At 38.2% G+C, this 14927-nt stretch overlaps 1 protein-coding gene across 4 annotated transcripts in view; it reads right to left on the reverse strand.

Moving 5' to 3' along the window:
- Positions 1-653: 653 nt before the first annotated feature.
- AGTR1 (angiotensin II receptor type 1) overlaps positions 654-14927 on the reverse strand; it is a 51867-nt gene continuing 37593 nt past the window's right edge. For 3 of the 4 annotated variants that reach the window (XM_043522716.1, XM_043522714.1, XM_043522715.1), the window contains exon 2: positions 654-9598. In XM_043522716.1, the coding sequence (XP_043378651.1) occupies positions 8470-9549 (1080 nt within the window). In that variant the 5' untranslated portion in view covers positions 9550-9598 and the 3' untranslated portion in view covers positions 654-8469. The remainder of the gene's footprint in view (positions 9599-14927) is intronic. The other variant, XR_006283877.1, reaches the window with a different exon arrangement.

The raw sequence follows: 14927 nt of genomic DNA on the forward strand, positions 1-14927 counted from the left end.
GGCAAACAAAACTCGAACAAACCACCACTGGTTATGAACTGAAGATTAACTTGAACTAATGCTTAGTTTAAGTGCGGCTGAGGTTGTTTTAATGTTTCTGACAGCTTAAACTTGATGGGAAAACCTTTTGTGAAAAACCATTACTATTTCTGAGAATAGTAGTATAATTGCTACTGGATTCCTCTCAAAATATTGATAGTCATGTATTACTAATTTGAAAAAAATCTATCAAAATATCTAATATCTATTTAATGATTATGCAATAAACACATCCGCTGTTCAACTCTCATGTAAAGATTAAAAGAATGAAACATCAGGGATAAAAGATAAAATAGGTAATAATCAAAGTTAGTGTAAATACCCCAAGGTCAGGCTTGACAAAGCCCTGGCTGGGATGATTTAGTTGGGCATTGGTCCTGCTTTGAACAGGGGGTTGGACTAGATGACCTCCTGAGGTCCCTTCCAACCCTGATATTCCATGATTCTATGAAACTACTCCATTTATAAATATCAGATATATATCATTTCCATATGGAAAGCACAGAGATGCTTTGTAATATCATACGGAACTGTGTATAATATGGGAAAATACACACTATCTTTTCTGTATTTTTCTCGACATTCATACTAAAGTAATCACCTGAGCCAGCTTCTTTAAAAAGTTTCAAAATTAATATATTTTATTGTCTAAAATGTACACATAATAAAATTTGTTTATACCATATCACTGAAGGGTACACTGCAGGTCGTTTACATTCTTTCTTGGTGGTCATACAGTGTACACAGTGAGGGGATGGGGGTGTGTTTAAACATTGTTGGCTTACCTGATTATTTTTCACAGTGAAAAATTACATTCAAAGTTACAAAAATAAATATATAGACTCATCTTCGGCTTTGATTTGTTTTTTCTATGTATATATTTTATATATAGTAGGTGTATATCTTTTGTGTAATGAACTAAGGAATATGTGATCTCAGGTTATTTACGCATAGCTAATACACATTGCAGTATATTATAGCTTTTCGTGGCTATAGAATGATCTCCTGCAGTGGTTTTCAACCTTTTTTTTCATTTGTGGAGCCCTGAACAATTTCTGAAAACTGACAGAACAGAATTAAACGATAAATGTTGCACATGCTCAGTACAGCATTGGATGCAGCATGAGAAAGAAGCCCACAGTTTTGTACCCTATGGTAATGACAACACTTCCGGGTTTTGACCTGTGGATGGGGATATTCACATGCTTTTGATTGATTGGAAAAACAGAATGCCTTTTCTGGGCTCTGAAATTTTTTATTTTCATAGTCCCCCTTTTATGGACCCTTAGATGTAGTCTGGGGACCCCCATTAGGGTCCCCAGACCACAGGTTGAAAACCACTGCTCTATTGGATTCTTAAGGGAAAAAAGGCAACTTCTTTTTATGAAAGAGCTGCCAAGCAGTGGCAACTAGCCACTAATAGATCCATCCCAAATGTTCTGGCCCAAAGATTTTTTTAGTTTATTTATTGTGTGAGAGTTTTTATATTAAAAAGTCTGTTTTTATGAAAATTTTGGGGAAACTTTTTGTGTGCATGGGAAACATTGTCCCCCCCACCCCAAGAAAGCACCAAATTAAAACCTTTACAGTATTCTGTTTTTCCCCTTTTTCAGTGGCAAAGGGAGAAAAAGGGGCAGAAGGACCAATCTGAAATATTTTGTTACAATTTTTGGATTTAAAATGTAGAATAAATGGAAAAATTGCTCTTTTTTAAAACTTGTGGGATGAAAATGATTTTGAAATTTTTGCACTTTTGTCAGAAATAAATAATCTTTATTCAGTTGGTTTCTAGCTATTGCCAGTATTCTCCGCCAGTTAGACTGTAAGCTCCTATAGGCAGGGATTTTGTCTTCTCATGTGTTTGTATGCCTCCTATTAAAATGGGCCCTGATCCTGACGGGCCTCTGGGCATTACCACAATACAAATAATAATAGGGATAATGAAAGTACATGGAGACTAAGCAAGTTAAATAAAAATGTACAGGCCCAGATCTACTATAATCCTCCTCCTGTTTTATACAGTGTGGAAAGCTCTACAAGGCTATGCCTACAGGGTGAGCACAGCTAAGGATTTGCATGGTTTTTAGAGTTCAAAACATGGATGGGAGTTGTGCCATTTGATTTCAGCCTAGAAGTTCTGAGCACTGTCTTTGGGCCCAATCCTGCATTCTTTCTGCAAATAAACACTCCATGGAGTCTGGTGCCTGATCCAATTTACAGTGAAGTCACACGGAGTCTTTGCATTTATTTCAAAGGGAATTGGATCAGACCCTCCCTGGAGCACAAATGAACGCAGTATAGTATTAATTATGAGAACTTTGGTATGACTGGTAGTGATTGAGGACCAGAGCTAACATTTCATTCAAACTGCCATTATATTTGCCACTTTCTCTAGTTTTCAGCTTTTCATCATAACTCTAATACTTCTTGAGCATTTGTAATAAAATGGAAACATTTTAACTGTCACTCCCAACTGGCCAACATAACAGGAAAGCTGCCCCTATGAAAAACATTATCTATTAAATGATGACCCAGGCATTAATGTTCATAATAAAGACAACAGAAGTAACTCATCCCATACAAGAGTAATATAGTTACACAAGAAGGCTCATGAAGTTTAAAATTATTTCTAATAAAGCAACAAACAGTTAACATTCACCATTTTACAAATTATCTCCGCAAAAACACTGCAGAAAACATTCTACATTTAAATCTTGTTGCTTAGTTTTTTTAAACATATATTTAAAGTTATAGGACACCATACTAGCCACTACAGTTATCATTACTCACTGCTACACTGCTTTTAATTCATGTTATCCCCCCCAAAATGATCGGAATGAGTGTATACACATGGCTTGGACCTAAGGCGTCAGTCAATGGCAATGAGCCTGACAACTCTTGCCATTGGGATTAGCAATGTGCTAGTTCAGCCTTGGTAGCAAGGCTGCTGGGGAAACAGACTTGATGATTGATAACACAGCCTCGTCAGCTTGCACCCTCAGGTGTCACGGGGTTTTTGCCAAGCCCTTCAGCATGATGTAGAGGAACAGCGTTGAGGAGACCTTGGCCTTGCAGTGGGATAACAATGGCTTGATGAGGATAGATAGATATTGTATAGCTGGATCCGGTTATGCTGTTTTCAAAGATATGCCTTTCAAAACTTTTTCTAGCTATTACTAACACAACGAACAGATTTTATGTTTAGTGTTATAACATCACATACTAAAAACAACTTTCTACAAACTCAAATGATGAAAATTTTCAATATAAGAAACCTCCCACTTTGTAGGGTTTTTTTTTTTCAGTGTTTCTGACATTTGGCCCTCTTTCCTTTGCAAAACTTATCTTGGGGAACATCAGCATGTACAATTGTAATATACAGTATATTTCGACAGGAAGTCACATTAGATGAGAGACGAATCATTACTGGAGCTACACAAGGAAAAGAGAAAAACCTGGGAGTCACATACACAGCCACTGATGCTGCCAGAATTTCAAGTACATGATGAGAATCTTAACAAAATGATAATTCTGGAAAATCAGAAAAGCCTTTTGGCATAATCACTCTGCAGTATCTTGATGAACACTGTAAAACAGAAATCATTAAGATAATGCGCCAGATTCATCCCTGATATAACTCTATTGTCTTCATGGGAATTTAGCCCAGTAAGTGTGCACGTATATGATGAAGCATCAGAACAAAAAGTACAAGCTAGGAGGATGTTCAGTATGAAACATGAGTTGTATAAAGTACTATTACACAATAAATAGAAATAAATATAATGCACATCTCAGGTATACCATTGCTTAAACATGATTCTGCCAGCAGAAAGGAAATACAAAATATTCATTCAAACATGGCAACAGCATATATGTGTGAAGTGACAGGAGTGGGTGAAGCAATTCCTGTATTTAGGGCTGTACACTGTCCTTGATTCACAGCTAGAGACCCCATTAACATCTGCAGGAGTTGCCCATACTAACAGAGGAAAGTATAGAGACAGATTCATAGTTGGTAAAGTGCTTTGGCCCGTCTCAGGATGAAAGGTGATCTATAAATGCATCTATTTTAAAATAGTCACATTATAATGACCTCCTCACACATTAAGCTGTGGGCACCTTTGGCTGGCTTGTTGGAAAAGATGTGTGCCCCTGTAAGGGCTAGAGAGCCAGGGAATGACTTTGCTGCAGCTGATGACCAGGTCAGCATGGGGATGTTGATCCATCCCCCCCAGGTTTACCAGAAAACAGGGGGGACTCTAAAGGTCCATGCTGGTGCAGGAAAAGCCCTCTTTTACCTGAACCAGACAGAGCAGCACCTATCTGTGGAAGTAGTGAAATCTCAGATTTTGTCAGGCTTTGCTGTGGGTATTGTGTTATTTGCTCCTTTCTTGGGGTGCTGGGAAGAAATTTTTCCTTCACCGCCAGATTGGCCAAGGTGAAGTGGGGTTTTTCCACCTTCCCCACAGCGGGTTTGAGGGGGCTTAGTTGGGGCAAACATGAAATGGGAGTTAGGCTATAATATCACACATCCTTACATGATTGGGTGGATGTCCATTGCCAGTACTCCTTAGGGAATGGATACAGGGATCAGATAAAGTGGATTGGTAAAGGATTTAAGAGAGCAGAAACAGGAAGTGTTTGGAGCCCCTCCTTTATAGCCACCCCCTAGCCCTCATTTTGGTGAGGTCCCAGCAGCCAGCTGGCTGGGGACCAGGATGGGTAAGGGGGTGGGCTGATGGAAGCCCCCTGGGTACATAGTGAAATGATTATGGAATTACCTACACTGTACACTTTTATCTGCTGGGTACTCCCAGACATTTAAGAATAAAGTTGTGGCCTAATTACACCACATCTAGTGTCTCCTGTCTTTCTTCCAGTGCATATGGACAAGGTGTACAGTATATTTATTAAACCCTGTATTTATTAAGCCCTTAGGAGTTTGTTCTCCTTAGGCCTATATAACTAGTATTTATATTGAGGGCAAATTATGTGCCTGATTAAAGGCCCATTGAAGTGAATGGGAGTCATCCGAAGTGTCTAAGGAGCCAAATCTTACTCCTTCCTTCTGACCATAGGAAAGAGCTGAACTGTGGCAGTAAACTGTCTCTCTTCCCCCCCTCTTGGCTCTCCCCCTTACACATAGCCGGTTCAGGCAGACTGTGTGCAAGAGACCAAGACTTGGCCGGTGGAGAGCATTCCAGGGCAGGTTAGGAGGTCTGAGGCACAGAAGCAAGAACACTTCTGTGCTGCTGCAACAGCCCATAGCACTAGCACCAGGGATGAGCCTGCCCTTAAATGTCAATTTGGTGGCTTTGCGGAGGGCCTGGGAACTGCACATATTGTCCTTCCCACTCGTCTGACTGTGTTTTAAAAGAGTTAGCAGTGCTGCCTCCACCTAGGGTCCCTGGAGGCTGCACACTTGGAAGCTTGGTCTTCCTTTTTTTTTTTTTTAAAGATTTCTTAATTTTAATCTGTAGTATTTGGGTTTCTTATCCACCATCTGTTAATTTGTTTTTGCAAAAATGCTAGACTAGGAACCACACACATTTAGCACCTATTCTCTTCCTCTCCTCCAATAAAAGCCATGACTAAAGAATTATTTAGCAAAAGATTAATCCCCCATTCCCTCTAATTACCAATATGGGGTTGGCTGTTCTTTAAAAACACACCACGTGCACCCCTTCTCTACCTCTCCCCTAGTCACACACCAAGTACACATCTCTCTTATTTCCTCCAGGATTTGTACAGGCTTAGAACCCCGAGCAGTAGTTTTCCTGCACTTGTTACTAAGCCACAAGCTTCCCTGAGGCCAGAATGATCAAAACCACTGACCAGTGCACCTCCCTGTTCATTTTCTGCTGTTAGACAATTGTTTTTTCCTCCAGATAATTTAAAAAATAAAACTCGCGAGCCTGTGAGGTGGTTACTCCTATGGAACTCATACCCCAGATGGGAAGATGAATTGGCTTTCAGATGCATGAGAAGACAGGGAGATCCTCTCTCATCTTAAGCTGATATATGAGTATCCAACATACATAAAAGGCCTGGTCCACCAGATAGCATTCACAGCCAGCCAACCTGCAAATGGGAAAGATGGATGCTCTCTGGTAGATGAGGCCCTAAATATCAATGCATATATATATATATAAAATACTCCTGGTTCAACTTATTTTGTATTTAATGCAATGCAACTACTTTGGATACTATTCAAAGTATAATGAACCAAATTTTGCCTTCAGGTACATATCTCGCATTGGTTTTAACTGAATATCATGTACATATCTGAGAGCAGATTTAGCCTAAATGTAAGGTATTAAATACATAAGTAGAAAGTTTATTTAGGTAATTATCATTTACATATATTTCATTGTCTAATTCTGAGCTATACTTTTAATATTAAAATCAATATAATAACGATAATGGTGCCTTTCATTTTCCACAGTGAAAATAAATCCTGGAATAATATTTCTCTGTGTATAATATCTATCTATATTCAGAAGTTAGGGATAATCCTAACTTCTGAATAACTCACAATCAGACTCAAAAACTAGTTAAATGTGTCATCTCTAATTTGTGAAAATACTACATTTAGGATAATAATCTCACTGTTATGTATTTCTTTATACCATTCATCTGAAATTATCAGGAACTTTTTCTGAAATTTTTATCTTTCTCTGCCAGACTATTTTATAAACGGATGATTTGCTTTTGGAGAGATTAGACAATTTTGAATTAGAATTGAACAAAGTTTTCTGGAAAGTTATTAGGTGAATTAAAAAGGAGGTAAGAAAATACGATTATATCATTAGTTTAGGTTTCCTCAAAGAGGTGTCACTGTTCTCATTTAGAATTCTAGAATCTTAGAAATGTAGGGCTGGAAGAGACCTCCAGAGGACATTTAATCCATCTCCCTCACTGAGACAGGATTAAGTATACCTAGACTATCCCTGACAACGGTTTATCTAACCTGTTCTTAAAAATCTTCAGTGACTGGCATTCTGTAATCTCTTTAGGTAACCTTTTCCAGTGCTTAAATATCTTTTATAGTGAGAAAATTATTTTAAAAGTTAGAGGTTTATTGGCAAGAATTTGACTGCAAATATTTTTTTTTATTGGGCCAGATTTTGCTCTCAGTTATTCAGGTGTAAATAGGGGAATAATTCCATATCCTTCAGGATATCCTTCATGATCAAATTCTGCTCATAATTACTTTTGGTTAAATATAGAAGTTGAGAGCAAAGTTTAGTCATACATTTTCATTTCTATGATTGAGAGCAGAATTTGACCCAATAAGTATTATTACATTTTTGCTTTGTGGAGTTTTGAGTGTCCAGAAATACTGAAGAAAATGGAACATTTTTAGGAGTTTGGAAGTTCTGAGTGGATTGAATTAATGTGTTTTATTTTTCATTTAGTGCTGTAATTATTCTATGAAAATAATTTTGGCTGATCCTTTGTAGCTTGCTAACGATCTCTATCACAGGATGTCCATATTTTGCTAATATGGGGCAGATTCTGATTCTCTTACTCATATAAAGTAAAATTTTATTCCGTGAGTAATCCCACTGAAGTCAATAGGGGATATGCATGGTCAAGTGAAAGTAAGACTGGTTAATATATAAACTATGGCCATAAAAATACCCACCCTACATTTAACATAGTGATAAAAATGTGTATGTACAAAGTAATGTTTCCTTGTATGGAATATAACTAATAGAAACATAGATTTATAAAAAAATATATATTTAATAAATAAAACTGCATTTTATTTCATATATAAACTTTTGCCATGTTTAAAATGAATAATAGCAAAAAGATATGTGAACACAGTCTTGAAGTCCTTAAATCTCAATCTGAGATGGGAATGAGACCTGCATATATCTATTTTCACCATATTATAAATGTAATGAGACGTGATATTTGTATCAAGGAAAAATGGATATTTTTCATATTTCAGACATAACTCTGTTCTCCACCATCCCCACCAAATATAATGTGAAAGAAAACAAACATTCTGTTTGACTCTGGTAACACTTTGTATAACAATTTCAAATGGTTAGTTTAGAATTGCTTATGTATGTTGAAAGCAAATTCTGCAGAGTTCATATAATTCATAAATGATCATGCCTTAACCTAAGTTCTGAGATCTTTCCAGGAGCATCATGTACGCTTCTTCCAAAGTTCTGAGCTCTGAGGCAGGATGCTAAAAGACTCCCAACTGCCACCTTCTTGGGTTGCTTCAAATAAAAATAACAAACAGTCCTCTTGACAACATAAAAGGCCACTGCTAAATCTTCCAAAGATGATATCTAGTAGATCATTTAAGTAATGTGCAATAAGCTGTGATGGTCAGGACTATGGGTGAACTTTGACACTCTTGCTATTTCATATACAAGGTTGTTCTACAAGCATATAGCACGAAAGACATCACTCAATGTCAAAAGACCCAATAGTCTTTTTCATGGATAAACTTAAGTTTTCTGATGGTCGATAGGAAAGGGAGCTCATTTTTGTTGTTAGCCTTGGATGTGCTCTGACATTTGGTGGAATGTATTTTAGTAGCTGCAGGAAATATTTTTTAAACTTTTTTCCAAAAAAACCATAAAGAAAGGGATTCAAGCAGTTGTTGAAGTAAGCTATGCAGATGGTGAAGGGCATAGCGGTATCCACAACATCAACAATTTGGCAATCTGTTATGATACGTAGCTGGATTAATACATCCAGAAAGGTAAACACTTGATGAGGAATCCAGGAAAAGAAGAAGAAAAGTACTATTGCCACAATCATCTTAAAAATCTCATCATTTCTGGTCTTGTTTTTCTGAATTTGGTAAGCCTTCTTCAGCGTCTTCCAGATTAAGGTGTAGCTTGTTAAAATTATCAAAAAGGGAATTAAAAAACCCAACATGTTCTTAGATAAACCTAGTCCAACAGGCAGTGTTGTATTATGGGTCTTGTACCGAAAAGCACAAATTGTCATATTCATATTCTCAACAAAAAATACATCACGGTGAATTAAGACAGGCAAACTAGCCAGTCCTGCTAGCAGCCAGATGCCGATGCAAGTTATTTTGGCAACAAGCATGGTGCGCCGAAGTCGGGACTTCATTGGATGTACTATAGCCAGGTAACGGTCAATGCTAAGACATGTGAGTAGAAACACACTGGCATACAGGTTGAAACTTACCACAGCTGATGCTATTTTACATAAACAGTTGCCAAAAGGCCAGTGGTATTCCATGGCTGTGTAGGCTGCCCACAGTGGCAAAGTCATTAGGAAACACAAGTCAGCCAGGGCTAAATTCAACAGAAAGATGCTAGCCACAGTCTTTAATTTCATGTAGAAGCAAATGACAATGACCACCAAGCTGTTCCCAAATATGCCTACAATAAAGATGATGCTGTAAACAGTTGGAACCATAATGTATATATAGCCATGCCTTCCTGAAACGGGGCAGTCAACATGGATTCTTTTAACAGTCTCTTCAGTAGATGAATTAAGGCTCATCTTGATCTTTTCTGCTGCAGGTTGGTTTCAGGCACAATATGAACTTTATCTGGGTGAAAAAGAAAAAAAATCACGAGTGAGGATTTTTTTGGGGTTTTTTGCAATTAAATTTCAAGATTGTACCTTATGTAGCAATGATGAATCCAGTTCACTGAAGGAAATTTTAACTACACTTCTAAGGAAATGAGGATGTGAGAAATTAATCTACTTTTCATTAACTGAACATCTTCATTTGATTCAGTTGAAGTCTGGGTTACAGGCCAAATCCTTAACGAGCTCTTGTTCAGGCAAAATTCCTATTGCAAACTGATGGGGAAACATTTTCCAGTTCTTTACATTTCTCTCAATGTGTGCTGTCTTCTCTTTGTATTAATGTACCCCGGGCTATACATGCTTTTTTTATGTATTTAACACTACCAAAATCCTTAATTCTTTTTAACCTCTTATCATTGTATTTATTCTATTTCATTTTACACTCCCCTGGCCATATCTTGCCATCATTCTTTATGAAATCAGAATTTCAGCGCACAAATGGATGTCGGGATAGGACCTTTGGTTTGTTTCAGGTGGAAGCAAACATTCAGTGGTGCGTTCTAGGAGTACAGACTCACAGGTCTATTTTCCCCAGAGCCTTTGCACAAAACTCCCATTGATATTAACTGCCTCAATCCTGTAGTTGTTTCTTGCCTGGAACTCTTATTGACTTCAGTGGGAAATTCCCACAGAGAATTTCTATGTAATTGGACCTAGGTGGAAATGATGTGCCTGGAACAGGTAGAATATAGCTGTTGCTGCATAGGACCAAATATGGAGTATGATACAAGTTGTGTATGATATTTAAATTCCCTGCCCACGTTTGCTCTCTCATTGAGCCAATGACGTATCTCACCCAGCCCTGTTCTCTGATTTGGGATGAGATCTAAAGCCAGGTAATGAATTAAGGGCCTGATCAACTCTCATTGAAATCCACAGGAATCTTTCCATGGACTTCAGTGGGACTGGATTGAGCCTCTGCAATGCACTGCCCAATACCAAAGCCGTAACAAAAGAACAAACCCAGCTAAGGGAATCCTCAACACTGGCCCACAAACAGTATGAGGCAAAACTCAAACAAGGAACAAACACAATGCCCAAAATGTGATACATAATGTCAGTGCTGTTCTGGAAGGTAAAAACCACTCCACTCTACTGTATCCAATTAGATACAGGAAATTTTTTTCTTCCCATCCCCAGAACTGGAAGTCAGCTGCTTCTCTAAGCAAACCAGCAGGTATGGTTTATATACCACAGTCTTTAGTGGAGAATAGCAGGCTGAAACTGACAACACTCAAATGGAAAAGTATTACTTATAAGTTGCCTTATTGCATACAAAAGAAATGGGGAAAAGAAAGAGGATGTGTAGAGGCATTCCACATTTTTATGTGGTTCTGTAAATAAAAAGGAAAGTTTTCATTTAGCATAAATGATTCTTTTATTTCTATGACACTATCTTTCTAATGTCACTGTAGTAAATACTAAAGATAGTAAATTTCCATGGTTCCAAATGTCCTTGCTTTCTGTTCCAGTTCAGTCATGGGGAAAAAATCGAATTTTAACCACCTAAATAAACAACTTTGAAATGCAGTGAGAATTTTATATCTGTCCCAACATATGTTTAGCTGCTCTCTGGAAGCCATGGCAAACTATATGAATTGTGTTGAAGAGATTTGCTTTGCAGCCTTCAGCGGTTTACCAGCATTTCTAACTCTCCGAACATGCACAAAACCCAGAAGACCAGAGCCTCAGCTGCTATAAATTGTGATGGCTCCATGGATTTCAATGGAACTATGCCTGCTTACACCTTCTGATGGTTCAGCCCACAAAGTGTTCTTACAAATTCTAAAATGATATTTTTCATAACATTTTAATTGTAAATGTAAAATTCTGAAGTGCTTACTCAGGTAATACTATTAAGAAGGACAATAGATCTTTGCCAACTGAACTGAACATGCGTAAGGACTTTAGGATTTGGTTCAATATTGATAGCTTCTTTTTAAGGCAAGCTAAAACTCAGATTCAGTATAATTTCCAATGAGGCTGCAACTTAAAGCAGAAACAGCTAATGACTATATGCAAAAAAGCCTCCCTGTGATAATAGGCAGAGAATAAAAAAAAAAACGCAGGTAATTACATTTTAGAAGAATCTTCTGTCTATCCAGGCTACTTTTTCAATAATCATAACGATGATGTGCCAAATGGACCAACTTACTTGGATGTCTTTTAGATTCTATACTTAGATGTCATGTTTGCCAGTTCATACAGTAAATATGATACATGTGCCATAGGCTAGAGTTTTATCTAAAGCTGTGAATTCAGGCTAGATACTTATTTTGTTCTATGGTATCTGTCCTCTAATGTTCTTTTGACATAGTAGTTTAGCCTAATTTCTTAGGACTATTTAGAGGTTACATAGGCAGAACTGAGTGGGTCTTACAACTTAGTGGTCTGTTGCATTCACCAGGACTGTAAACACATAAACCACTTACAAATTACACATCCTAGTAATTTAGATTGAAAAATATGATGTTTAATTGACAATGGAAAACAAATCTGTAAAAATCCAGGGCCAGATTGTTTTTGTTCCACACTGAAACCTTGAGAAAGGTTTCAGGGGAAGGAATCACAGCTCCCGTTACCTCTACAGTTAGTACCTAAATATGGATCTAAGTGCCTAAATTTAGGGGCCCAAGTGTGAAAAATGTTGGCATAAATCTACTAAAAATATGTCCAAGTTGCGTAAACATGTGCAAATTGTGTGAAGTCTATTTTATGGGGCACCTTTGGCTTTGCTAGGGTTTCTGTGGTGTGCAAGAACAGGCAATGGAAAACTTCAGGGACTAATACTGATACTTTGTTGTTGCTCATTATTTGTACTACAGTAGTACCAGAGGTTCCAATTAAGATCATGCTAAAAGTTTTACATAGACACAGTGGGAGACACTTCCTGTCTCAGAGAGCTTAAAACCTAAATACACAAGACAGACAATGGGAGTATTATTTTCCCTTTTTTAAAAAATGGGAAACTGAGGCACAGAGAAATTAAAGCTCAGATTTTTAAAGGTATTTAGGTGTTCTGCTCAGTGTTGCAGCATCTACCTGACTTAGAAGTCTACGGGCTTGTCTACTGAACTAAAAGGTACCTAGTTTGTACCAATGTCGTCCTGTTAGAAGAGGACTAAGTTAACGCGAACTATGTATCATGCTGGCAGTGCCCGCATGGGGGAGTTACAGCACAACACTTTGGTGCTCATGGCAGTTCACACTCCTGTAGTCCGCACTGCAGCGCAGCATAGAAATAGCCTCGGAGTATGTCTACTGCAGTTGAAGGTATGATTGCAGTTTGGGTAGGCATACCCATGCTAGCTTTAATTTCGCTAGCATGCCTGAAAACAGCAGTGAAGACACAGTGGCTCCTTACCCAGGATTCAAGGGAGGCTTGTAAAGCATACACAAGCTGCCATCACACCTCCGACTGCAGTGTCAACATAGCCTAAGTCTCACTGAAAGTTAATGGGACTTAGGTGCCTAGGTGCCCAAGTCACTTTGGCCTTCCAGTATTTAGCTGAGGAATGCCTAAAAACCTTTACAAATCTGGGCCTAAGTGACTTGCCCAAGATCACACAGGAAATCAGGCAGAGTCAGAAATTGAATTAGATCTCCTGAAGCTCAAGCCAGTGCCTTAGCCACCAGACCATCCTTTTACTTTAATAGGTTGTTCTTTTCTAAAAATGGAGTGAGCCTCAAATATGTTTTTTTCATGAGTAATGATCTGTTAATGCCTCATTTATCCTTCTGATACACTTCCTTGTTCTAGGAATAATGCTGGATTTACTAAGCTGATTAATTTAAAAAAAGCTAAAAGGACAATTTCAAGATTTCAAGCTTCTTAGGAATTACATGAAGACTGGAATATCTAATTAAATGTAGCTTTAAATACAAAACTTTTATCAAGAACTACAATTAATTCCTCCCAATCTCAGCAACTCCTTCTGTAAATTACAATCTAGGTACCTTGTTTGTTACAAATGTCTCAAAAAAACAAAACCAAACCTAAAAACCTCCTAACCAACCCTCAGTTATTTTTACCATTTTTTTTCAAGTAAAAAAGTAACGCTAAACCCGCTGGCACAACAAATACCTTATATTCTGATTATCAGTGGCATGCTAACTTATTAACCCCTCAGGGCTCAAATTCATGGCTGTCTTTGCCTCACAAAATCTGGAATGTCACAGGTTTTAGCTTTATGGCCAGTCACACTATCCAGAGCCTATAAGGAAAATAGCAAATACTCCCCTGAAGCACGTTGTGGAGCCACCCAACATGATGTGAACTCGTGTGAATGCATATTTTTGTAACTTGTGCTCTGCAACAACATGGTCCATCTTTTCATAGCTTGCCTCAGCTTCAGGCTGGGACTGTACAGTCTATTAGTCATTATAGCCCTTCTTCATTCATATAGAATCATAGAAGTATTTGTCCAGAAGGGACCTCCATTGATCATCTAGTCCAGTCCCCTGCACTCAAGGAAGGACTAAGGGCAGATTTACCCTACAACCTAAGTCGATATAACTTGCATTGCTTGGGGATGTAAGTTTCATGCTGTCCACATCGACGCTATGTTGGCGAGAGATGCTCTCCCACTGACATAACTTCCACTTCTTGACGAGGTGGAGTAATTATGCCCATGGGAAAGCACTCTCTCATCAGCATAGCATGTCTTCACCCAACGCGCTGCAGCACCGCAGCTGCATGGATGCAGCTGTGCTGATGTAGCACTGTAGCGTAGACTTGCCCTAGTAATAACTAGCCCATTCCTGACCGGTGTGTGTCTAACCTGTTCTTAAAAACCTCTAGTGATGGAGGTTCCACAACCTCCCTAGGTGATTTGTTCCAGTGCTTAATCACCCTGACAGGAAGTTTTTCCTAATGTCCAACCTAAACCTCCCTTGCTTCAATTTAAGCCCATTTCTTCTTGTCCTATCCTCAGAGGTTAAGGAGAACAATTTTTCTCCCTCCTTCTTGTTACAACCTTTTATGTACTTGAAAACTGTTATCATGTCCTCCCTCAGTCTTCTCTTCTCCAGACTAAACAAACCCAATTTTTTCAATCTTCCCTCGTAGGTCATGTTTTCTAGACCCATTTCTCCACATCCTTCCTGAACTGGACACAATACTCCAGTTAAGGCCTTATCAGCATGAAGAAGAGTGGAAGAATTACTTCTTACAACACTCCTGCTGATACATCCCAGATTGCTGTTCAATTTTTTTTGCAACAGTGTTACATTGTTGACTCATATTTAGCTTGTGATCCACTATGACTCCCAGATCCCTTTCCGCA

Source organism: Chelonia mydas, chromosome 9, assembly GCF_015237465.2.
Source record: "Chelonia mydas isolate rCheMyd1 chromosome 9, rCheMyd1.pri.v2, whole genome shotgun sequence".
In the NCBI taxonomy this organism is placed as follows: Eukaryota; Metazoa; Chordata; order Testudines; family Cheloniidae; genus Chelonia; species Chelonia mydas.